The following is a 26,061-nucleotide window of genomic DNA, read 5'->3' as shown; positions in this document are numbered from 1 at the left end:
GTCCTCCTTCCTTTCCATTTCTGGCAGGTGAGTGGGTTTTGTTCTCCTTTGTCTGGGCGGAAGCTGCTTTTGTTCCGTGGGCCTTCAGGTCTTTCGCAAAAGCCAAAATTCTGAGTCTTGGATGAGAGTATTAAAAAAACAAAGCCACTGGCCAGGCACAGTGGCTCACTCCTGTAATCCGAGCACTCTGGGAGGCCAAGGTGGGAGGACTGCTAGAGATCAGGAGGTCGAGACCAACCTAAAGAGTAAGACCCCATCTCTATTAATAATAGGAAAATTAGCCAGGCATTGTGGCATGCACCTGTAGTCCCAGCTACTCAGGAGGCTAAGGCAGGAGGATCGCTTGAGCCCGGGAGTTTGAGGTTGCACTTTACCCGAGTGAGATTCTATCTCAAAAAACAAAACAAAACAAAAAACAAAGCCAAAATTCACTAGAGAAAGTAAGCTGTGTGTCCTGGGGCTGGGTGCATCTTCATCGAGGAGCAGCAGTGGGGAGAGGGAGAGGCACATGTGGGGTGGGTGGGATGTGGGAGTGCAATACTGTGCCAGAGGTAGGGATGCTAGATGCAGAGTCCAGGGACTCCCGGCCTCTGCCAAGGCTCCTGTCCCCAAGCATGGCCCAGAAGCCACACAGACTTCAGCCCTGAAGGGGCTGCAAGGGCCAGGACAATGGGCACCCCAGGACAAATCGCTGAGGACCAGTGACAATGGGCCTTCTGCAAGATGATCATGGCACCTTTACATGAACCTGGGTCCAGGGAGTCATTCCCCAAGAACGACTGAATTTGAACTCCCTGCCAGACCAGCAGCACTGGGGTGGGAGTAAGATATAATTTGATTTAAAGAAAATAAAGTGGTATTTCTTGCATGAGTATGTGGACCAAGACTGATACTCGCTACCCTTTGTGAACGATATTTAGGAGATAATCGTGAATGAGAAAGACGGTACAAGGTTTAGGACAGAGGGGCTGGGTGTTTAGGTGTGAGCAGGCTCAGTCCCAGAGCTGAGCAAGCGAAGGTGTGGGGGGAGCCACAGGCTGTCCCCTTTGGCCCAGACTCCCAGCCGTGGAGCCGCCCTGCCTTTGTAATCGCTGCCCCTCATGCCTGGAATACTCTTGGCAGGGCTGCCCTGATCATCTTTCAGATGTCAGCTGAAATGTCCCGTCTTCAGAGAGTCCCTTCTGGGAGGCATGTGTGTGAGTGCACACGTGTGTATGTGTGTGTGCGTGTGCATGCATGCACCGTCTGTAGGAAGAACTGTCAGATCAAAGGGTCTTGCATTTTATGATCCTGCAGCTGTTCAGTTGCCTTCTGGTCACCGTTTTTGCTTAGTCCCTAATCCCCACATGTCCCTCTGTTTGTTTCACAGTTTTGTGGCCAAGACAGGAATTGGGTCTGGGGTCACTCCCTCTGGGGATTGTGTTCTGTCACTAGAAATAAAGACAGAGGCCTGACACAGCCAGCCTTTCCGGTGCCTTCCCGACAGACTTACTGGGTGTTCCGAAGTGAAATGCGGCTACCCACTCAGCTTGGAAACCACAGCTAGACTCCCTGGGCTCTCCGCCCCAATTCCTCTGCACTGACTTTACATGGAGCCCCCAGAAATCCGGGCGTGGGGAACTGGGTAAGAGTGGGAGATGCTGACATCTGGACATGGAAACAGAGCCTCTTCCAGAACCCCAGACTCCTAACACCCCCTTGGATCTGGAGGACACGATAAGACCCTCCAAAGTGGCTTAGAAGACAAGGGCTTCTGTCTTGGGAGATTTTTCACTGTTTCCTGTCGCTGGTACCGCTAGAGTCCCCCAGAGAAAACCTTCCCCTGAGAGATTTGGTCGCTTCTGCACTGTCTGGGCTAAAAACAGGAAATGGAGAGAGCTGCTTAGAAATGACATCATTATAATCATAACAGCCCTATTGCTTTTCATCTTCTCCCGAAATTCCAGTTTCAGTTTCCATTTAGCGGAAGTCAAGAGGGAGTTTTCCCAGTAGATCCAGGCTTCCCATAGCCCATTGGTCCTGCTAGGGCCCAGAGCTACAGAACAAGCCAGACCCCCAGGGCCATGGTGGCCTCTGAGCAAATGCAGGAGTCCCTCTCCCTGGGACAAGTGCCACAGAGGCTAGCTCCAGGGGAGGTTCCCAGAATCCTAGTAGCCATTCCTCTTCAGAGCAAAGAGCCTCGGTCCTAACTCCTTTCCCATTCATTCATTCATTCATTCATCCAACAAATATTTACTGGGTCCCTTTTCTGTGCCAAGCACTGTGCTAAACACTAAGACTATTGCAGAGAAAAAGACCAAGTCCCTGCTTTCACAAAGCTTATAATCTGGTGATGGAGGTAGGTACCCAGATATTCACACACCATCCTGCCTGTTGGAGAAGGGCCCTACTGATTCTCCTACGGCACCTCAAACCCACAAACTTAAACACAATCAAGTCAACTTTCCCTGGTACAGTCACCCCCAGCTTTCTGTTCCTGTCAGAGCTCCTAAGACCTCTCTGAAAATGCTTTGATACTTCTCCCTTTAAGACATGGAGTCTACGTGCCCTCTCCTTGTGTATGGGCTGGCCTTCGTGATGTGCTTCTAACACATGGAAGATGGCAGATGTGATACTCTGAGACTTTGGAGGCTATAAAAGGTGATACTTTGCCTGACTCTGTCTCCTGAGACCCAGATGTCAAGCTGTGAAGGGCCCCTGGCCACATGGAGATGCCACGGGTAGTTGTCCTAGCTGCCAGTTCCGGCTGAAGTCCCAGCAGCCAGCCAGCATCAACATGAGAGCAAGGAAGCCTTCAAGATGAACCTAGCCCCAGCTATGTCTGTCAACCAGTGCATGACAGATCCTGAGTGAAAACTGCAGAGCTGAACTGCAAGAGATAATAGTAATCATAACAACAACAATAACAAATATTAATAATTGCGTTTGCTGTAAGCTACCAGGTTTGGGTGATTTTTACTGTAGCAAAAGAGAACCAGAACAGTTCCCAGTCCTAGAAATATCAGTGGACCCCCATCCCTCCATGACTTTGCCACTCAAGGGTTGGCCAGGGGCCCAGCAGCACCAGACCACCTGGGAGCTTGTTAGAAATGCAGAACCCCCCCTTACACCCCCCCTCCCACTGAACTGGAACCTGCATTTTAACAAGACTGCCAAACGTTTCGCACGCATGGGAAAGTTTAAGAAGCACTGCTCAGCAATCTCTCTTTTGAAAGTACATTATTTTAATGTTATGCTTGAAAAAATTCAAACACACACAAAAATGTAACAGACTCCGACATACCAACCACCCAGATTTAATAGATAAAAATAGCAAGCGTATATTCTGTGCTGAATACTATTTAAAGGACTTCACAAATATTAATTCATTTCACCTTTATCACAGCCTGTATCATTCATCCCTATGTGACAGAGGAAGAAAGCGAGGAAAGAAAGATTAAGTCATTTACCCAAGGTCACACAAGGTCATGAGCAACAGCACTGGTATCTGAACATAGGATACCTGGCTCCAGGATTAAGCTTTCTATTTCTGGACATTTAACATTTTGCTACCTCTTTTCCTTCCTGCCCCAATCTTAAATTTATCAAGTCTCCTTTGAAATTAGCCTCCATCCCTTCCATTCTTTTGCATGGCCACCATCCTCGTCTAGTCCAGGACTCCTGCAACAGTTCCCTGGCTGCCCTTAGCCTCTGACGTCACACCACTCATTCCATTTTATGCGATGTCCCAGTCTTCCTGCCAACACTGCTCCTACCAACCTCCCTGCCCAAATAGCTTCAGTGCTGCTGCTCTGCCTGGCACCCAAGCAGGTCGACTTGGACTCCAGGGTCTTTGAAACCTGATCTCACCTCTAGTCTCCAAAAGAAAACCGAGCACAACATAATGTCATGTGTGGCTCCATCATGACACACGCAGCGTCACTGTTTACTTACACATTCCCTCCTGCCTAGGTTTGCCTCCTTTCTCGCCTGATCCCCTTGTCTTACAAATTTCGTCTCAAATCCCACCTCCTTGGCAAAGGCTTCCTTGACTACTTTTAGTTTAAAATATGAAATCACACCTCTGAACTCAAGTAACAATAGCATCTTAATGGCTCCCCCCCCACCCCACCCCCGTATCTTCAATGGCCAGGTACTGCATGAGGCATTTATTTTTTATGGTGGTAAAAACATATGTTAACAAAATTTATCATTTTAACCATTTTTAAGTTTACATTTCAGTAGCAATAAGTACATTCACATTGTGTGCAAACATCATCACTATTCATTTCCAGAACTTTTTTATTATCCCAAACTGAAACTCTGTACCCACTAAACAATAATGCCCCATTCCCTGCTCCCACCCCTAAGTAACCTCTATTCCACTTTCTGTCTCTATGAATTTGACTAGTCTAGGTATCTCATATAAATGGATTATATAATATTTGTCCTTTTCTGTCTGCTGTGTTTAATTTTGTATAATGCTTCAAGGTCCATCCTTGTTGTAGCATATGTCAAAATTTCATTTCTTTTTAAGGCTGAATAATATATTTATACCATGGAATATTTTGCTTATCTATCCATCTGTTGATGGATACTTTTTTTTTTTCACCTTTTGGCTATTGGGAGTAATATGATGAACATTAGTACACAAATATCTGTTCGAGTCCCTATTTTCAATTCCTTTGTGCATAAGGCATTTTAGATTTTATTCTCAAAAAAAAGAGACTGTTAGTTTCATTTCTTAAACAAAGAAAATGAGGTTCAGAGAAGTTGAGTCACTTGTCCAAGGTCATGTGTCTGGGGCTTAAATATTGCTTTCCTGAGGAATCTGATTTACTAATAAAATTTTTTTTCCAGAACAGATGAATATCTAACTGAAATTTTTTCCCAGAACAGATGAGTATCTAACTGAAAAGGATTCCATAATTCAAAAAGGAATCTTGAGTCCTGGTGGCTGATGCACAGCCTGGAGCAGGGGAGGGTGCTGGGGAGTGGGAAGTCCCCTTGGCCCAAAGACTCTTCAGCCCATGGAAAGGGGTGTGACCAGAGCAAGACTCCATAAAGCCCAGGGCCCAGGATGGGGGCTCCTCTTATTGGGTCTAAGATGGTACTGCTCAGACCCCTGGGAAAGCAGATGCCCCATCTAAAAGAGGCAGCTTAACTCAACTCCAGCTAATCGCTGCCTCCTGGGGCTGAGGGTCCTGCATGGCTAGGTCTTTTGATTTTTCAAGAGAAGATGAAAATGTAGGATTGGTGGGTTATAAATTCTAAAGGAAAACCAGACCAAATACCCTTGTGTGAATCAATATAAAGGTCAAACACATTATGTCTACAGGCTTGACCTTGAACTTTCAGTTTATAACTTCTTCCTGGAGGAACAACCTATCTGTCTACATCCTGGCCTCAAGCCATTTCTTTCACCTCATCTCCCTCAGTCCCTTCAGTTTTCTATGTCCTACCAAATCAGATGACCAGAGGAGCCCGAGCTTTCCACCTTGGGCCCTTTGATCCATCAGCTCCTTCTGTCTAGAATGTGCTCCCCTGGGTCCTCCCCTTGCTTACTGACAACCACACTCATTCTGCAAGAGCAAGTGCAAACCCAACTCCTCCAGGATGTCTGCCCTCATAACTCCTGAATTCTGGACTTAGGGTCAGGAGATCAGAGTATGAATCCTGACTGCAATTTTACACAAGCATAGGTGCTCTGAACCTCCCATGTAAAATGGGGTGTTTATTTCCATCAACCTTGAAGAGCTGCTTCTTGTGAAAATTAAATAAGATAGTCTATAATAAAACATTTATTATAGTTCAGGACATTTAATCAGTGCTCAGTAAATGCAAGTAGAATAAAAATATGAATTTGAGAATCTGACTTATGCTTTAACCTGGGGCCAGCAAACTGATCCTTCAAAATAGTCTCCATATCACTGTTGCATTGTCTCTGTATCATGAGAAATTGCCAAGGCATTGATAAAAGGAAAAGGCTGGTCTCAGGTGTGGGGTGGTTGACAAAGCAGAGAGACCCATCTGCATGCTGGAGGTAATAGGACCACATACTTTATCATCCCAACTGGAACATTATTGAAAATTAGGCTGGGAAAACACATGCAAACTGGGAGATATGGTCACCCTGGTCAGAGAAACCTAAGTGGCCACTGGGGAACCTTTCATGCCTGGGCAATGCTGCTCTACCCTCCACAGAAAAGCCATGATCCCGGCTATAATACCAAGAAACATTCATCCTATACCACCTGTTCATACTGTACTACACTGGAGAAAATCAAGGAAGAATATGCCTGGTCCCTGAGAGTATATTTTGGTTACTGATTCCTAGAAGTTAAAGTCCATAGTCCTTAGGGTCAAAGCTGACTCCTGCAACTTGACATATTACAGCAAGTTTAATATAGGTGCAATGTTATGATTATAAGTTTCTAGTTGATTTGTAGCTATTAATATATATTCCAAAGAACTGATAGGTTCCTTTTGCCTGAGCAGGTACAGTATGCATGTGGTACATTTGCACAACTCTAATGGCACCACCATTCACGTTGTAGTCTACGTGAATGGAGCCCTTGAGATTTGTGCAGTATGCAACCTGAACAATAACACCTGGTAGCCCTGCTGGGGAACTCCAGTCCCATTCCCCACTAGCTAGAACTGGTGTACTTTAGCAGCCTAACACTTAAACAGCTGGTCACCCTCAAGGCACCTGCTTACCTAGCCATTTTCCTCCCAAATAGCAAGCATCCACCCGTGCACATACTCTTGTCCTGTGAGGCACAGGAAACCTATTTGTCTATGTTTCTGCTGTTACATTTGCCTGGAACCTGCTGCTGGAAGTTCAGTCTCTCCTCTGGCCTGAGAAGGGAGGACCCATGGCTGTCAGCATAACACCAATCCCTCCTTTCCTGACAGAGAACATCACACCTTCCTGGACATGGGAGGAAATACAATCACAATTTCCTTTTCCGGCAAGGGCTCCTGTCCCATCCTTCCCCACTGGCCCTTGGCAGCCAAGGGGTGGCATTAAATCTTGATGGCAGTTTTTAAACTATAGTCTGTAAGTCTGTGTCTCTGGGTGAAGATCAACCAATTTAGAGAGAAAAGACGCTATTCCTGATCCATTTCGGGAACTAAAACAAGGAGTCTCTTATCAAATGAATTCAGAGCTCAGCCACACGTAAAGACAGCGGGAGCACGGAGTACAGAGGAGGACTGGTAGGGGTGGGTGGGGAGGTGTGGGGGCCAGAGAGAGAGAAGCACTTCCCTTGGGCTGAGCGGGATGAGACTTCTCCAAGTGCATCGGCACTATTCCACATGTGAACACAACAGCCCAGGTAAAAAGGCAGATGCTGCCAGTGAGGGGCAGGCATGGGCTCCTTAATTAAAAAGGAGAATTTATTTTAGGAATCAGTGGGAACTAAGGTTTGGTGGGGAGAGGAGATGGAGAAGAAGGTGTTAAATTTTAGTCAATTTTTAACTTCAGGGAGAAGGTTCTGATCTTGATTCTGGAGGGAAAGAACAAAGCAGCCATTCTCTGTTCTTACCAAGTGGGGAAGTGCCTCGGTGATGACTTGACGGATGCCTGGACACTTGCAATGAAGGAGGCCATTATCCAGCCGTGGCCCCAGGAAATGATCTAAAAATTCCCACATCTCCTTCCAGCATGCAGATGGAAAGACCTGAAACCAAACTATCTTCAGCCAAACTTCAGCCAACTAACCCCACTCAACTTGGAATTTCCATGACTAGCTTTCTATCTACTGCTTCTAAAACTCTTTGGATCCATATCAATACTCTCATGTTTAGGCAACTGCCCACGGCATACTACAGAGCATAAAGGCCAAGCGTCTGGCCCCAAGACACAGAGCTATTAATGAGCAGAACTGGTTTATCGATTTCAGATCCAGTTACATGGGACGTCAGCTATGGGGCAGGGCATCATGGGAGCCTGGATTTTGCTGGGAGCTGTCCATTGTCTGTGGAGAGAAGCACTGCCAGCCTGTTGCTCAAATGCTCAGGGTTCCGTTGGAAAACCCCTCTCGAGTAGGTGACAGTGGTGTGTGTCTGCTGCACTCACCTCCCAGGAGACTCGGGTGGGTGGGTTTGCCCAGTCTCCCAGGAGAGAGTGGGGCAAGGAGACAGATGTCAGGCAAAGGTCATTCTGTTTATATTTTAAAAAGGAGAATTGAGACTCTTATTTTCAACCATGGTGAACTATACATCTTGGCCAGGCAGGTATTCCCCTCACTGAATTTCATACACAGGAAAATGGGCACCAGGTTTCGAGACCCTGGGGCAAGCCAGGGCCTTACCCACAGGCAAGGCTAGGCCAGCAGATGGCTGATGTGTTGGCTTTTAAAGGCCAAGGACTCAGCACCTTTTAGGAAAAGCACCCTGCCTCTTAATGTCTTTCTTTTTTCTGTCTGTCTGTCTGTCTCTCCCCCACCCCTTTCCTTCCTTTTTAAATCAAGCAAAATACTCTTGAGGTTGACATCCACCTAGAATGTCACTCAGCATCACCTTAATTGTCATCTAGTAAAACTACCCTTTTTTTTTTTTTTTTGAGACAGAGTCTCACTCTGTTGCCCAGGCTAGAGTGTCGTGGCATCAACCTAGCTCACAGTAACCTCAAACTCCTGGACTCAAGGGATCCTCCTGCTTCAGCCTCCCAAGCAGCTGGGACTACAGGTACAAGCCACCATACCTGGCTAATTTTTTCTACTTTTTAATAGAGACAGAGTCTCACTCTTGCTCAGGCTGTTCTCAAACACCTGAGCTCAAGCAATCCTCCCATCTTGTCCTCCAGAGTGCTAGGATTACATGCATGAGCCACAATGCCCAACCAAAACTACTCATTTTATAGATGAGAAAGTTAGGGCCAAGAGAGGAAAGAGGACTTTCTCTAAGTCACACAACGAATGGCACAATTGGAACAAAGCTCAGGCCATAGGTCCCTTCACACTCAAAAATTCTGATTCAATAATCTCATCTTTTTATTATTTTCAAAACAGATCCAAGATCTTATAATTAAGTGGTTTGGTTAATATAAGTATATAAATATAAGTAGTATTATGTCGTACATTTTACAAACCAAATTAAACGTTCAGTAACATATGCTAGATTGAGTCTTCTAGTTTCATCTTATTTTTCTCTTGACTTGATTTCCCCAACTCCTTTTTTCTTCTGTGCTTTTTTAATAAACTGCCTCAAATACTTTTCTTTTGTAAAGGAAAAGTAAGGAGAAAGGAAAACATTCCTAATAGAAGCCTTGCAAGCTAGGTATTATTCTCATTTTACAGAAGAGGAAACTGAGACTTGGTGAATTGAAATTAATTGTCTAAGATTATTCAGCTGGCCAGGTACAGACTTGGGATTTTACTTCATTCTTGAATCCAAAGCCCACTTTTTTTCTTGGCTTGCAGAGTTGATGCAAGGCTGGTAGCCTGGCCCAACTGCTGCCTGCCTCCGTGCTCCTGTGCTGTGGTTTCCAGCACTTCGAGTCACTTGCAGCCATTTAATAAGTGCCCCAGGCCTCACCCACACCAATAAAATCAGGATCTCTGAGGTGTGGCCCTCATAGCATTATATATATTTTTGAAAATGTACCAGTTCCAATATGCAGCAACTAAGAAATGAGAATCAGAGAGCTATCACATGGTGCTTCCTGGAAGAATTAATGGATGTTTTAGCAAGCTCAACTCACTCTACAGGTAGAAAACATTGAGGCTCACTCAATGGAAAGAAAAGAAGAAAAAAGTGAAGAAAGAAGAGAAAGATGAAGCTGAGCTGTCCTTGAGGGATTCTTTTCCCATTCGAGTCTGCTTTTTCTCGAGTGCTGAGCTGGCTTAAAGCTCGTGTTGACTAAATCCCTGACTCTTGAAGAGTTAACCAAGAAGTCTCCTGGGCAGGAGCCAGCTCGCTAGTGCTCAGGAGGCAGACGCAGCCAAAGGCAAGAGTGCTTTATAGCGGAGCCAGCCACTGGGCCCATCAATGGCCCCGCATGCTTGCATATCCCATCACCTTCTCCTTCCATCCGAAAACTCACACCTGGCCATGCAACTTTGCTCAAGAAAAGCAGCAGGAGCCCAATCAGATCTGGCCTCCATCAGTGAAAAATGCCTTATGCCAGAGATAGCACTTTAACTGGAACAGATGTTACTTTTGTTTGTTTCGATGATCGAGATCTTACTGGAGAGCTTAAGTTTGCTGCTGATGTATTCAGCTCGTTCCTTACACAACGAAGAGCGTGACAAGCACCTGGTGCAACACAAAGAATCTGAAGTCGCTGTGACCTGGGCTTGAATCCCAGCTCTGTGTCTCTGCTCTTACTTCCTGTTGCTTTGAGAAAGTCACTTTGTATTGCTTACCCTAATCCTCTAAATGAGGAATTGGGATTTTTAAAAGGGAATGCAAGGAGGAAAGGCAGTGTTTCCCAAATTTTAGCGTTAAGTAGGCATGGCATTGCATAACACTGACTCACGCAGCAAGAAAGCTGTCCCCGTTTTGATTCTCTTTCATGCCATCTGATTCTATATATTAAAGAGATGGAGGTATATATTTTCTGGTTCAACTTCTCTCATGAGGTTGCACATGTGGGGGTGGTGTTACTAGAGGGCATTTGCTTGAGTAGCTACAGGTGCAAAATGAGAAATGGCGCCATTGTGTCATTCTTGCATAAATTACTCCGTTATCCAAATATTTCTGTCTCCTGTCTCAGAGAGGTATTTTTGATACCTCTCTAACCAGGCTATTCCCTCCTTTTAACATGAGAGAGCTGGTCTCAGGTAACTGTATGTATTATCAGCCATCTGTATGCAGCTGGAAATGAATAATGTTGATTTACATTCATTTTGAGTTGCTTTTATGACACGTGATGCCTATTTAAGATAGTGCTATAAAGTTGCCTTTTAAGTAAATTGAAGTCAAAAATGTAGGTTAAAATATTAAATAATGGTGCATGGGTGGGACACACACAGGGTAAAAATAATTAAGGTGATACCCTAAATCCTGAAGTTTGGGGAAAAACTGAGTTCAGATATGTGTCAGCACCTCACACTGAGTCTCTGAGCTACAGTTGGAATTTAGGCAGGAAAAGTAGAAATGACTGAACCTAGTTCGAAATGTGCTCTTTAAGCAATGGAATGTGACTTGGCAGATTCTGATAGCATGCAATTGACATCGACTGCGGAATTTATCTCACTTTTGGGCTGTGCCCAGGCTGACCTAAGGACCCTGGCCTGAAGGGAGTAGGTCCATGGCTCATGTTTTCAAAACTCAGTGACTTAGAACTGAAAAGAATTGGCAAGTACAATGATTGTCTTAAATCTGATTAGCCTTTAGTTAAAATTAAAACAAACACTAGATCGCCTTGGTTTTTGATGGCAAGCCCTTGGAGGACAGATTCCTGTTTTATCAGCCATTTGAATTGTCAAGCTTCCGTGCTGATTATTATTATTCTTAGTAAGATAAAAACATGAACATTAGAGCATATTACTACTCTGTGACCACATGACCTCAGTAATATGATAAAAGACTAAGGATTAGGAGAGGAGAGAAGATTGAATTTAAATTTAAATATACATTGGCTTTGTCTCTTATTTTTACTAAGAAGGATTACGAAGCCCCCAGAACTATTTGACTATTGACTACAAAGTTTTTGTTTATTTTTCCAGGAATAAAACATTTTACCATGAAACACATGATACGTAAAGTTCCTTAAAACATTACCTCGTTCATTTAACCTAAACAATAGAGGGAGGAATAATCTATAGACTATAAATTGTTGTAGGAAGTGGATTTTTTTCACTTTTGAGTTGTGAGTGCAGCTTTGGGTTAATCTATCATTATGTTAGGTAGTTAGCAAGGGATTCCAGGTCTCCTAGGGACAAAAGTGGGCGCTTTGTCTTGGTGCAATTGCCCTGCTTGGGAAGAAGGACAAGGTGGTCCCCAGGCTCTGGTCTGTCCTGCCCCACCCTAATCTTCTCCCCAGAGACTGCCATACCAGGGGAGGAGGGAATACCCTATGGATCTGCCAATCATAACTCAGCTTGCCAGCTGCAAAAGAATGCAGAGGACTCCTTAGCCCACAGGCAAGCAGCATAGGTCCCATAGAGTCTGGAAATTGATCTAGAACAACCCACATGTGTAGTAATGCAACTCCCAACTGTCCAATCAGAGTGGTTCCATGGTAATGTCTGAGCCACAAGAGAGATCCGAATCCAGGCACTATAAAACAGGACATAGACCATAACTAGACCCTTTTGTGGACTTCCTTTTGGTCTTGCTTTGTTATGATAAGGGGTCTGGTCATCATCTGTGGAGTATGTATCTCGCTCTATAAACCTGTATCTTGCTTTTCTCCTATAATCCTACCTTTCATTCCTCAATAAACCTCATTTTCGTGCTTGCATTATTTTGGAGTATCTGGTCATTCTTTGACCATGAGCATGTCAAGAATACACATTTTCACACTGAAACCTGACAATTATATAAGTCATATGGGTTCTTCTGTAGCAAAAGTACCAGATTTTGGTATTAAACTAAAAATGCCACTAGCAGATTTGAATTCACACACAGTGCAAAGCCTTATTCTTCCAAAGAGTACAGAGGACTTTAGTTCTGGCTCTGCTATTCTCCTGCTATGGGTAAATACCATTTCCAGCTAGGACTTGTTTGACCCAGCTATAAAATGAGTGGATGCTGGTAGACTAGGGGTAACACACTCTAATGCCAATAGGGGCCAGGCAGGTGACATAAACAAAGGAAGCTGGCCAGGAATAAGAATAACAGGAAGTGGGGGTGAACAAGAGAGTATGGCTTCTCTAAAGTTAGCAGCCACTATCGGCTCCAGGTAATTGTCAGGTAAGCAAGTAGGACTGCTGTTAACAGAGACTCTGAATTATCAAGAGAAGTTGGAGCTATATGTATTAAATAAGTACTCTCTTAATTTATTATTATTGGCAAGGAATTCAACATGATATTTAAATACTATACAGGTAAACTAACATAACTGTAGGCCAGATTCGGCCCTGAATCTGGATGAACATTCTGAGCCTTCTGCCCTAGCGGATCTCTTAGAGATCCTGTAGCCTTAAGTTCTAAATAGAAAACCTCGGCTTTCCTGTGTCATCCATAAACTGCAGGATTTGACACTCTGAGAAAAGCAGGAGAAGAGCTGGGACTCAGTGGCTGCTGGGACGACAGTATGGTCTATTAGAGGCTGCCGAGGGTGACAGAGCCTAGATCAAAAGGCACTTGCACAATGCCATAGGGCATGTTGTTCCTCTTAGCTGTTATGACATGGGCAAAATAATAATAATTACAATAATAATAATATCATAGTCATCAACAACCACCACAAAACCACCTTTGCTTATTTAGAGATTGACATGCCACTCCTAGACTTCACAGAGTTGCTTTGAGCAATTTTGTTCATCTTTTTTATGAATAGGGAAGGAAAAACTGTCAAACAAAACAATAGGACTCCTGATGAACAGATAAGAGAACAAGATGACTTTGTCCTCTGCTTCTCCTTTGGTGAGGAAGTGCTGCAAAGTCACCTCCGAGCCTCCAGGGGGTGGTGTTATCATAGGGCATTTGCTTGAGTGGGTACAGGTGCAAAATAAGAAATGGCGCCATTGTGTCTTTCTTGCATAAATGACTCCATTATCTAAATCTTTCTGTCTCCTGTCTCAGGGCAATCCCCTCACTACTTTCATGATATAGAGTCCTCTGTGTGGGAGGGAGTAAAGACAGCTGAGCTTGCAACTTGTTCCTCCTCACCATCACATCAATTTTTAGCTCTGTTATATTGGGCAAGGTAATTAACTATCCCTGTAACTCAGTTTCCTCATCTATAAAAGAAGAGTAACAGCAATGTCGACTTCACAGTGTTCATGTGGGATTAAAGGAAATCCTACCCTTCCAGGAAAAATGCCTAGGTCTACTTGATAGTACTGAACTATGTTCCCTTCCAAAGTTCTAATTTTCTCACCTAACTTCCTCCTGCTATAGTTAGAGTCCATCTGTTAATCTTTTTCCCTCCAAGATGGGAAATTATCCCTGGAATAGAATTATTAGGTTGAACTATATGGAAATGTCAATAGTCAACATGACATTATTGATCTATAAAATGGTAATTTCATATGGTTCAATGTAATACAAAAGCAGTCACAAACCTAAAATAAAGGAGGGCAAAGCAGCTTCCTTTTTTATACTAGTTCTGAAACACACCTGAGCAGTTTATAATCTCTATATTTGGGCAGGGAAACAGACACTTTCTTATCACATGTAAACTAACATTTGTCATTCATTTCAAGCTTATACAGTGTTTTACATAAATGTAATTTCCTTCAACTCCCTGACAACACTGGGGATGGATGTAAACACATAGCTTTTCATGTGCTCCTAGATTTGTCTCTGTTGCTATGCCCTGGAGCTGTGAGATGCATTATGTGTTATTGTGGTTTCAGCCTACATGTTCACATACTAAAGGGTATTTCAATTAATAAGGAGAATAATATAAAGAAATCCCTGCCACTCACTGCTCACTGCGTAGGATAAATCTGACAAAACATAGCTCCACAAACACCTGGACCAAATGCTTAGGTACCTAGGGACCACCCTGTTCTGGTATCCCCAGCACTTTTAACAAGGACAAGATGGTCCTGCATTTCCTCCACTTGGTATGGGTTGAACTCTTGTCAATTTCAGCCTGTCAGTTTCAGCAGTCTACAAGGCACCATTCATGTTTCCATCTTTAAAGTTACCTTCCATGCATAAAGACATCCAAAAAATCCACGGTAGAAACCCAACTAGATAAGAGCTCCCCAGCTGATTCATTTACTCAATACCCTCAAAGAAAACAAGGTTCTGTAACAGTTGTGCAGGTGGTAGGTATCACATCTGTTCTTTGCTCATTCTTTCATGAAACAACATTTTAAAATTTCTTTTGAGTACCTACTAGGTGCCAGGCCCTGTTTGAGGCCAAGGGTTGGCAAACTATGAGCCCATGGGCCAAATCAGACATACCATTTGATTTTGTAAATAAAGCATGTTGGAAAATAGCCACTCATTCATTTACATGTTGTATACGGCTACATTTCAGCAGAGCTGAGTAGTTGTGACAGAAATCATTTGGCCCACAAAACCAAAAATATTTACTATCTGGACATTTACAGAAAACCTTTGCTGACCTTGTCCCAGGTAAAGGGCTATGACCAAGAGAAACAAAGTCCCCGTGTGTCTTCAGCTAGTCCTGCTCAGAAGACTTCACTGGACCTTATCACTTAACCTAAGGGACAGCGTGAGTTTGACCCCTGGGGTCACAGGCTGGGCTTGCTGCTAGGGGCTTGCAAGGAACAAGAAAAAGGACGACAGGTGTGATGACAGATGTGAAAAAGGGGGTTAGAGAGAGGAAATGTTGGGAGGTTGGATTAGTTAGTGTGGACACCAGCTAGAATGGGCAGGCCAGGAGGGTTCCCACCAAGCAGCACCCAAACCCATCCATGGTCCAGGCACCACATGTACCAGAATCATCTGGAGACATTCTTAAAAATTCAGGTCACTGGGCCCCACCCAGGAATCTGAATCTGAGTTCTAGAGGTGTGGCTGGGCTTTCACACAGGTCCCCCTGGGTGATTCTGAAGCATGGTCAAGTGGGAGAGGTACTGGATTAGAGTTTAGTTTTAATGCATGGTTGAAGGTGCTCCCAGCACGCTCTGAAGTCCGCCAGTGGCAAGTGAGAAGGGAAAAGAATCAGAGCACAGACACACAGAGGTAGATGCAGTGAAAAGGCAGTTTATTGTCTATTAATACTGTACAGAGGAACAGAGAGAAGCTACAAGTACAGCATCAGCTGTCGCTGGCAGTGTCTTTTCTGAAGTCGGTTTTTGTTTTGTTTTTCATTTGTAGGAAACAGAACAATCAAAGTACACTTCAGGTTACAAAGTACAGCAGCTAGCCCAGCAAGCTAATTCAGAGTAAGCACGACAGGCTCCCCACCCCCCACCCCCACCAATCAGTCACAAATGGAAGTATTTACAGAGACATCACTCACCCCGAGTAAGATGCTAAAGCTGAAAATTCCATCAACAACCTACATTCACTGCAAAGCTGCATCAGACACAACATTTTCTGGAACCCCTGTATGATTTTGACTCTCCTAAGTCAGGAGCTTGAGAGGAGGAAAGAAAGTTCCAGAACCCTGCAAAGGATAGCACTCTTCCCACCTGCCAGAATAGGATATCACAGAATTGGAGTTGGAGCTACACACAGAATAGTTCAGATTGGGCATTGCCTGGTGGCCTCTTTGTATATCAAGACTTGTCATTGTAAAACTAAGTGACTTGCTGTCTCCCCACCCACTTAACGTCAAAACTAAGAGGTTTCCTTAATAGTAAGAGACTAGAGTAAATGAGTTCTCCTTTAGCACCTTCGGGTGATTGCATAGTTCTTTCATTGTTGGAGTTGTCTCCATGACATCAATATTCTCAGCTGGGCTGGAGTTGGGCCTATTGGGGAGATTCTGGTGAGGAAGGAATTCAAGTGATTCGCATGAGAACTAGAGGAGTGCTTGTTCTTGAAATGGAGAGAGCAAATGATGACTTTGCCTTGTTGGTAAAAGGAACTTGGTCTCTTAGGGTAGTAGAAAAAGGTCCCATCCTGGGGAAGGATGCTGCCTGGGAAGAGAGTCTCACATCAGTGGTGAGCAGTCTCGGACAGGTGACAACTCTGTCAACCAGACAGAGGAACAGGTATGGGTGAAGATCTTCATGAAAACAAGTGTGATTGGGATGGACCTCAATAATTTGGCAGCAAATTTGGGGAAAAATATTCCAGAACTCTAAAAATTCAGAATCTTCTTTATGGATGGATGAAGACAATCCTTTCCTATCTCTAATTCACTCTGAAAATAGGATGTAACCCCTATGATAGGTCACTAACACCTGGGAAGGTTTATATTGTTGGTTTATACATTTATGCATAAACCGTAGGTGGCCAGATGCTTCTGGCTCACCATTTCACATATATTCCTCAAATGCACCATAGTAAGTGGTCCCTTAACCTCAAATGTAGCAATTACTCCTTAAATATGTGAAAGATTTGGACTTTGATATTTGCTGGGCTTGCCTTGAGCTTAAAATAGTCATCTCCTTCCAAAAGATCATTATATATTATTAAAGGTATAGCCCAGAGAGCTATCAAGCCATATATCAGTTTATCCAATGGCAGGTACAGGAAGCTTAATCTTCCAACCTAGGTCTGTTTGGAAACACTGGCTTTTATGCAACGGCAGTGCAAGGCCAATCATAGACCCTTTGTTCATGCCCCCAAAGTTTGGCCTGGTGCTCTAGAACTCACCAGAAAGTTATCTTAATGGAATGGAATGGAGAAATAACTCAGTCAATCAAGGATGTTTGCAAACTCAAGCTCCATAATGCATATAGATTTCATTATAAAAATATTATTCCCTAAAAAAATACATAAATGTGAAATATTCCATTTCTATAGCCACTCCTACTCCCTCCCATATCATGCTACTCATCTGAGACTGCAATGAATAGGTATGTTCCCCAGTCACAGCTTAGTTAGACCATTTGGGTGCATCTCTCTTGCTTTTTCCAAGCTATGCCAATTGTGCTTAAAAATATGTTCCCAGACACAGATAGGGGGTCCGTAAGTTCACTTCTCTCACAGTGGGAAGGGCTGTGAGGACATGACCACAGGGGGTCATGCACTCCATGTGGCTCCCCCAGGAAGGTCAGAGTGTGACTCTGCAGGCTCAGATGAGAAGACAGAAACATGTTCGGTTCATAGAAAGGCAGAGGTAAGGCCCAAGCAATGCCCACTGTAGCCCCTCTAAGCCACACCTGCAAGGTTCTGCCTTAAGCCTCCTGTGATGACATTAACAGCTCTGAAGAAGGCTGGGTAGGAGTAAGGACGAGAATGTTGTGTTAATACAGCTTTGGAATACAACCTGCACTTTTTAAAAGAACAGAAAAGAACATAAACAGCGATGCTAAGGCAAACTGTCAATGGCACATCAGAACTCGTTTTTGTCATTCATTTTGTTAACATCACAAGGCAGATACATTCTGTAAACAGATATACCATACAGTACATTAACCATAGGAAAATAAAAAAGAAAGCCACCCTGTAATTCTTTTCTTTCTGTATTTCTGTTCTTTCACTCCAGAAGGAGTACCTGAAAGTCTAGGGAGAATTTTATGGTGTGTGAGATATAATTTCCTTTTGACAAAAATGCAGTGACTTGCAAAAAATAGCCCCCAGTGACTACTAAGAGGCAATATGGGAAGAAGAGGAGCATTTACACCTCAACCTGTAGAAACTTAGAAAATAGTCACAAAATATAAAAAAGCCATTAATGTCAGGAAACATTTTGTTTTTCTGCTTAGTAAAAGAGAACATTGAAAAATTATTTTTTACAAAAGTTAAGGCTGTCCAGATCTTTGATGCAGAAAGTCTTCAGTCCCCGAAATATTGTATTCTATTTTCACATTGAAAGTAAGTTTTTTTGCAACAGTTCTGACCTTATGAGAGACTGGAGGAGAGAGGTAAGCAGAGGCCTACTTAGGATATATAAAAATTACATTTAGGGAGCTGGTCTAAGGGTCCCAGTGAAATTTCCCTCTGAAACTTTCAGGATACAACCTTTAATTCTATTCCTTTCTACAATCAAACAATAAGTTGGGGTTTTGTTGAAGTGGGAATTTAAAAAGAAGTTTGCTGAGGCCATGCAAATATAGACACATAACTACCTTGCGCTCCTAATAAAAGACTTTTCTTTTTCCCTAGAAAATGCAGGAAGGTTTTTCTGGTAGGACCAGAAGAGGGCCTTGGAGAAGGTGAACTGATCATAGGAGAAATCAAAGATCCCATCTTCCTCATCACTTCAAGTTGTTGTATGGTATATACCAGCAACTCTGTGTTGCAACTGCTGAGTTGTACTATTCAATGGGACAAAGGATAGTTTTTTGGTTCTATCCTAATCGGTAGAATTTAATATGCCTTGATTAAGAAACTGAAGAGCCTCCAAAAAATTGCCAATTTATGAAGTTTCTGAAGCCTATGTCTTAAATATGCTGAGAAGCTGTGGTTTCAATAACAAAAGTGCACATTGCAAAAAGAGAAAATACAATGTGAAACTGCTCAGTCTAGAGTGGTTTTTGTAGTAACCTAGCATTGGAGGAGATGAGACTATTTCTATTTCTCAAATAAGGACAGGGCCTATTAAGTGAGTTAAACTCTCCAGTGTATCCAGTGATGGACAGAGACTACTGAGCTTTTAAGTAAACAAACCAAAAATTCCACAGTGCATATTCTATGTTCATCTGTGCTTTAAATTGACAGAGTTAATACTTAAATTAAAAAGGAAGATCTAATATAGTAGTTAGATTTTTGCCTTTATCACCATATTCCCTCCCTCCTCTTTTGCTACCCATGGGTTCATTGGTATTTAGTAAATGGTAATTTTCAAGAGTGTCTTTTAAAATCTCTTGGAAGTGAAGAGAAATAAGCTATTTTCATACTTGGCCTCAATGTTTTACTCCAGAGATGATATTGCATCTCTAGGGAAATATATATATATATATATATATATATATATATATATATATAATTTCCCCCTTCTACAAAAACATGAGCCTAACCAAAATAAAATATTCAAGCTGCATATGTAGGAAAAAACACATTTATCACCAGGGAGTAAAATGGAATAGGTGGAAATTTAAAACAAATACATGTCTATTAACATTTCAGAAAGGAATCATGAATTAATAGAATTTGAGTTTCCTAAAAGTTTTTTAATAATTTCAAGATTGTGCAGAAGGCTTAAGGAAATCATGTTTTGGGTTCAGCCAGAAGGGAATTCCTTAGTACCTCTTTGTCAATATTAAGTACATCACTGAACATTGTCAAATCACTTTTTGAAGGAATTATTTTTTGCTTACACAAGGAAAATAATATAATTATGGGTTAAAGAGGTACCAGGTAAAAAAAATCCCCTAAATTTGTCTTATTGCACACAAAAAGAAAGAAAAAAAGACTCAAAGATACATAAGTCTTCAAGATTTTTCAGGATATATAGGGTTAAACTTTATCATTTTGTCCATTACAAAATCTTCAACTAAAGGCCATTGAAAATCTATAAATAAATGAAATATTGCTCCTTTCCCTTTTCCTCCCCATTCTATTTAAAAGGGAACTGATTATATGATTTTACAGGAAAGCCTACCTAATCATTAGCTCAAAAAAGATCATGGCTTTGCAGCTTCAGTACTGATTCTTTAGTCTGGTTATGTAACCAAATACCCTGCATTTTTGAAGGGTGTGATATCATACGTAGTCAAGTTTTTACAGAGAAATGCCAATAGCAGCAGGAAAGGCAGACTGTTCACAATCACAACTCTGTTCACATTTTCATCATGAAGGGTAATTACATGCTGCCGTAGGGGGACTATAGGTCTCATCCCATAAAAGCATTGGCTGAGCCTGAATTCCCCATTAGCACAGGAAAATGAGGGGACATATTCAAATAGATATGCCATATTCAAACAAGCCTTCATTTACTGTGGCCACAAATAATCTTAATAAAGACAACACACCTTACTTTAAAGACTATTAAATGATATGATTTAATCCTAAAAGTATATATAGAGAGAATCCTAATTCATATAATTTGCTTATCATTATTCCCTATAATGTTAATAACTGGTGAATGAGAGTGTGGAATATCACTGATCTTTTAGCTCTTATGTATGGTGGTGTGGTGAGAGGGACACATCATTTTCTTCATGAGTAAGTAGTTCACTTATGGAGGAGTAGGCTATTTCAGGGAATTATTCATCCAGGGAGACTGATTCTGTTTATCAAACAGCAAGCTCAAGGGTTCTTCTATCTTCTATCATTCCACTGCCTAACCGTGCTTTTAAAAACACAAATTGACTAGTTAATCACCAAGTGAGTAAAAAAGATAAGCTATGGTAAACTTTTAGATTGTTTGTTTCTTTCCTAAATAAATCATTCAAATAATAGATTGTCCAAAACATTGAAACTATTTTCTCCTTCTATGTAAATAGGCTTATCTGCATGTCATTTTATTTAATATTTAAATGATGCTTAACGACCGTGTACTGAGGAAAATGGAGCTGAAAGTAGTGAGATTTATAGACATCAAAACCAGGTTTCTAGATAATAGAGCAGTTTTATGCATTTGCAGCTGCTTTGGCGAACCTGAGATTTTGAGATAATTCCATTCAAAACCAACCTCTGGATGGAATCATCTTAAAAAGTAAAACTTAGTTCCTTAATTTTTCCCTTCTTTAACTTTTTGTTTACATATTGGCAATAAAACAACTCACTTTTTGCTCAGTAAAATGTAATTATTTGAGAAAAATTAACTTTGAAAAGTAAAAAGCGGCATTTTCCCCCTTTCCAACTGGAATAAATATAATTTCAAGTCAAGAAATTAAAAAATAACAATAGATTTAGCACTAAACAAGCTAAATAGGTCAAATTTAATAGGTTCTGTAATAAAACTCTCTCAAGACTACCTTATTATTTTTCTCATCTACTTTCCACAGGAGTTAGACTTGAAGTTGTATATCATACTATATGTTTTTCGAAAATATATTCTACGGGAACATAGACAACTTTGTGAATGATTTGCAACAATGCTATGAACATTTGGGCAAATAACTTAAAGTTAAGATATCTCTTATTAAAATCCATTAACTTGTTATATCTTTATTTCATCACTATATTATTCTTATTTTACTAGATTGCTTCCCTTTGGTTTTACTCTACATGTGGCTGTTTGCTTTGGGGAGTGGGGAGTGCCAAGAATGTACTTCAAGAACTGTTCCTTATGTTCTAGATAAAAAATATTCTTTGATGTTCTGGAATCTTCAGAAGGTTAAAAACAATGCTTTGAAAAGTTTACCAATGTGCCACTCAATCGGTATTTGTTAATGTTGAGATGACAGATCTTTCTTAATCTTTTACAATGTTTTACATTTTAAAGTTTTTGTTTTGTTTTGTTTTTTAAGAGTGGATAAACCTCCATGTTGAAGTTACCTGAACACATTCTTTTTCTCATGGGGACAGAAAGAAAAGAGTACAGCTGCAAGGCTCTGTAATCAACTGGGCACGAGAGATGGACAGTTAATGCATTACAGCACCATCTATGATGACGTGGAGTGTCGTTGCAACCACTGCAGGTCAGAAAAACTGTTTTAGAAATATGGTCACTGCAGAGATACTTCTCAAAATGATCCCCTCATTGAAAACAGATTAACATGATCAGGAAATATCCATGAAAAAAGAAACAATATAAAAATTTACATTATTTTTTTTGGAAGAATAGAAACAAGGTTCATGGATTTGCCTAAGTCTGAAGATCGATCACTACTGATGTGTAAAACAATGTTTGTTTCATGTCCTTAGAAATTTCAAAATGGTGCTTCTTATATAAAGGGTTCATCAGGTAAGCCATAGAAAGAGAGACAGGCTGATGAGCAGGTTACGGAATCAGTCCCTACATTTCAGCTGTGACAAGCTCTGGGTTCTTTCACATCAACTTCATTTCAGTTTTAACAGAAGGAAAGCCATAAATGCACAATACTGTAATCTGGAAGCTTATGTAAGGCAGCAAAAAGCATCACCCTAGATCGGACAGACTAAGTAAGATCCACTTTTGGCTACACTAGCAACTGGCTAGAGCCAACAGCATTTTGCCACACGAGATATAAAAACAAAAATCCACCGCAAGAGAGGCAAGTGAGAAATCAGGGAAGTGGTGGTGTGTGACTAAATTACAGGAACACACTACAAAATGAAACCCCCGATGCCAACAGGTTCAATTGCAGTCAAGTGAATTAAGGCTACTATATCACTGGCGGATATGAAGAGTCCATTCCAATTGAGCAGTAAGGAATCCATTCACTCTTGAAGACACAAGGAAAGGTTTAGAGGAAAAGCAAGTTCTTGGAAAGAATGAAGCACACACATGCACGGTGTCTCTCAGGTGAGGAAAAGGGGGAAAAATGAGAGAGATCAAAGCAATCCAACTGCAAGGCAAGGCAGGTGTTTGCTTCCAGTTCACAGTATTGCAGTTAGTGGTACAGTGAGGTCTACGTGAGTGGTGGAGAGTACAGAGGCTGCCCAGGAGAAAAGGGAAGAAAGAAGTGGTCACATGACAACACAGCACTGACAGCGCTTTTTCTTTTGGGTACCTGGGGCTGGCTCTGTGGCCAGACTCTCTTCCTTTCCTTCTGGGGATGAGGGCTCTGTGGTGTCTGAGATCAGCCTCCCGGACACGAGCTCAGCTGCGTTCCCGTCAATAGTGGACACGTCTGTCACTGTCTTCTCCCTCAAGGACTTCTCATCGTCTTCATCAATGAGGACCAATTCAGCCTTGATGGTTTCATCGTAGCCTAGCACCTTTTTGGTCTCCTCTTCATCCTCAATATTTTGGTAGCCCATAAAAATCATGGTGACTGGCTGGTCCAAGTTTCCCTCTGGCCCTGCAGAGCTGGGAGCTTGGATCTGCTGCCCGGGGTTCCCAGAAGAACGATCTTTCCTAGACTTATGTACCATTTCTAACTTGGCTTCCTTGCAGAGCATGTGTTCTTTAGGATGACTGAAGCTCCCGTCTGCAATCACAGTCCTTTCTGACATGTGCCCTCCTCCTAAACATGATTGTCCAGCCTTCTGAATAAGCTCTTCTACATCCTTCGCACTTAATTTGTGCACTCCGTTTTCTACTATGGTGCCTCCCGAGTGCACCTCATACACTACTTTGGTACCATCATCATAGACTTTGACTCCTTTCTGATGGACCCCCTCTGGGCCAATGGTAGATGTAGAGAGAATCTTGGTCTCTCCTGTTTGTTTGTCTTTCTCCACATTAATTTCCATGGCGTACACAGCTTGAATGAAAACAAGAGAAAGGAAGTGCATGTTACAACAAAAAAAGCCAGTGAATGGTTAATTGCCAAACAGACAAAAAAAAAAGGTTTTGTGCCCTTTCTAATCTAACCGCCAAGCATCTTGAGTGTTAGAGTGAGGTGCACACTGTGAACAGAGGTGGTTATATCTGTATTTTAATACAACAGCCTAATGCACTGGCAAGACAGATGCACAGTTACTATATCTCAATGGCACTCATACTTTTAAGGAAGATCTGCTAAAATAAGACCACAAGAGACTTTAGATCTTGGTGTAAAGAATTTCAGGGAGGCTGACAACATGCAAAATTTACCTTGATTGATGGTTTCCTAACCTAAGAGATGATTTTGAAGCCCTTGGTTAAAATATGTCCCAATTCGAAAATCTTACATTTTCTAAAACTCTTTCATCAAGAGTCCTGTTTTTTCTACATTTCCTTTTACTGTTAATGGAGACTATGCAAAGGTTTTTCACAGGTGGGACATGGCTATCCTCCATTGTACTATAAAATGGGATATCTGCAAAAGTTGAAAAGGTGTGAGATCATTTACATCATGTGCTGTATGAGTACTTCAGTCACTGAACTGGGTTTCTAAAACAAGAATTAGGAAAAGAACAAGACAGAAGTAGCATCATCCTAGGACACTAGGATTTGAAGATGGTAATCACAGAAGGCTTCTTTCTTCTTCCATGCACACTGTGCCACATCCTTGTCATTCTGCCCCATCATAGCTTTCCCATTTGTCATCTTCTTTCTGTTCCACTGCCACTACTCAGTGTGAGACACTCATTTCCTCTTCCCTAGATTTCTGGAAGAGCTTCCTACCTGGTCTCCCTGCCCCAGTTCCATCCCTTCCAATTCATCCCAAATCCTGCTGCCAGTCTGGTGTCCCTCAGGACCAGCTCTTTCCTGGCCTACAGACTCTTGTGACACTCCATACTTTCAAGTCTGTGACCTCACAGGCTCCTGTGAAGCACACATTCTGGATGGCATGTGTGCCACTGTGGGCACCAGGCCCGTGGAGCTGATGGGCTCCACATCTACCTGGATGATCCATGAACCCATCGAACTCAGCACCTTCCAAATGGACTCTATCTTCTCTCAAAACTCTTCCACAGTCTTGGTGTTGAATAACACCAGCACCCCATCTAATCTCTCAAGCCAGAAGCCTCAGGATGACATCTGATTGGTCCCTTTCTTCCTAATTTCTCACAGCCAGACAATCACTAAGAGTAACTAATTCTACTTCGGATATATCCCAGCCAGCTCTTCACCACCATCTCTGTCCCTAACGCAGGCCATCTTCCACTTTCTTCACAACAGCCTTGCCTCCAAGTTCACCTGACACTTCTCTCTCTTCACTTAGTCCAGAGGACTGCATGCTGACGCCTGTTTCTGTACGGCCAAAGGAGCCAATAATGGTTTTAAGAAAAAAACAAAGAATATGCAACAGAGACCATCTGCAAGCCACAAAATCTAACATATTTATAATCTGGCCATTTCTAGGAAGTTTGCTGACCCCTGCCAGCCTGTGCCCCATCCTGCCCAAAGAGTTACCTTATTCATAAACCCTTTGTTGGTTCTTTGCGTCTATACAGGATAAACACCAAACTTCCTAATTCGGCATGTAGTTCCCTTCAGAATCTGTCCACAACCTTCCTTTCTAGCTTTGTCTCCATGCACTGTGGTCATAACAAACTTCTTACTGTTCCCAGGACACTCAACTTCCTCCTACAATGACTGTCCTTCTGCCTAGAAGCCCTTCATCCCTTCTCCATGGGCAGACTCCTAGAGACCTGGGCCAAGTGTCTGCCTGTCATTGCCTTGAGTCCCTAACTCTTCCTGAATAAATATGAGCTCCCTAACCTGTGTTAAGATGACCCAAACTACCTTTTCAACCATGTGTTCTATTACAACTTTTCCCTTTAGCACAATCAAGTATAACACTCCTGCTTTTGTTAAGATTCTCTTTTCCTGAAATGTCCTTCTTTTGCATTTCTGCACGTCCAGATATGACTCAACCATCAATGCCAAGGTCAAGTGCCCCTTTGTCCATAAGCTTTCTCTGATCCTCCCACCTCTAAGTCATTTCTCTCTGCTTCAGATCC

General features: G+C 42.3%; 1 protein-coding gene across 7 annotated transcripts in view; it reads right to left on the bottom strand.

Annotated features, from left to right (window-relative positions):
• The window catches only part of PALM2AKAP2 (PALM2 and AKAP2 fusion), a 428,813-nt gene that overhangs the window by 159,430 nt on the left and 243,322 nt on the right, over positions 1-26,061 (bottom strand). For 4 of the 7 annotated variants that reach the window (XM_012736750.3, XM_012736754.3, XM_012736751.3 and 1 more), the window contains one exon: positions 23,238-23,933. The exons of the other annotated variants lie outside the window; for them this stretch is intronic. In XM_012736750.3, coding sequence (XP_012592204.1) covers positions 23,238-23,933 — 696 coding nt within the window. The remainder of the gene's footprint in view (positions 1-23,237; positions 23,934-26,061) is intronic. 7 annotated transcript variants of the gene reach the window in all.

Source organism: Microcebus murinus, chromosome 12 (assembly GCF_040939455.1).
Source record: "Microcebus murinus isolate Inina chromosome 12, M.murinus_Inina_mat1.0, whole genome shotgun sequence".
Classification (NCBI taxonomy): Eukaryota; Metazoa; Chordata; class Mammalia; order Primates; family Cheirogaleidae; genus Microcebus; species Microcebus murinus.
Note: the sequence above shows the minus strand (reverse complement) of the source record. Positions and strands in the feature narration are given on the sequence as shown.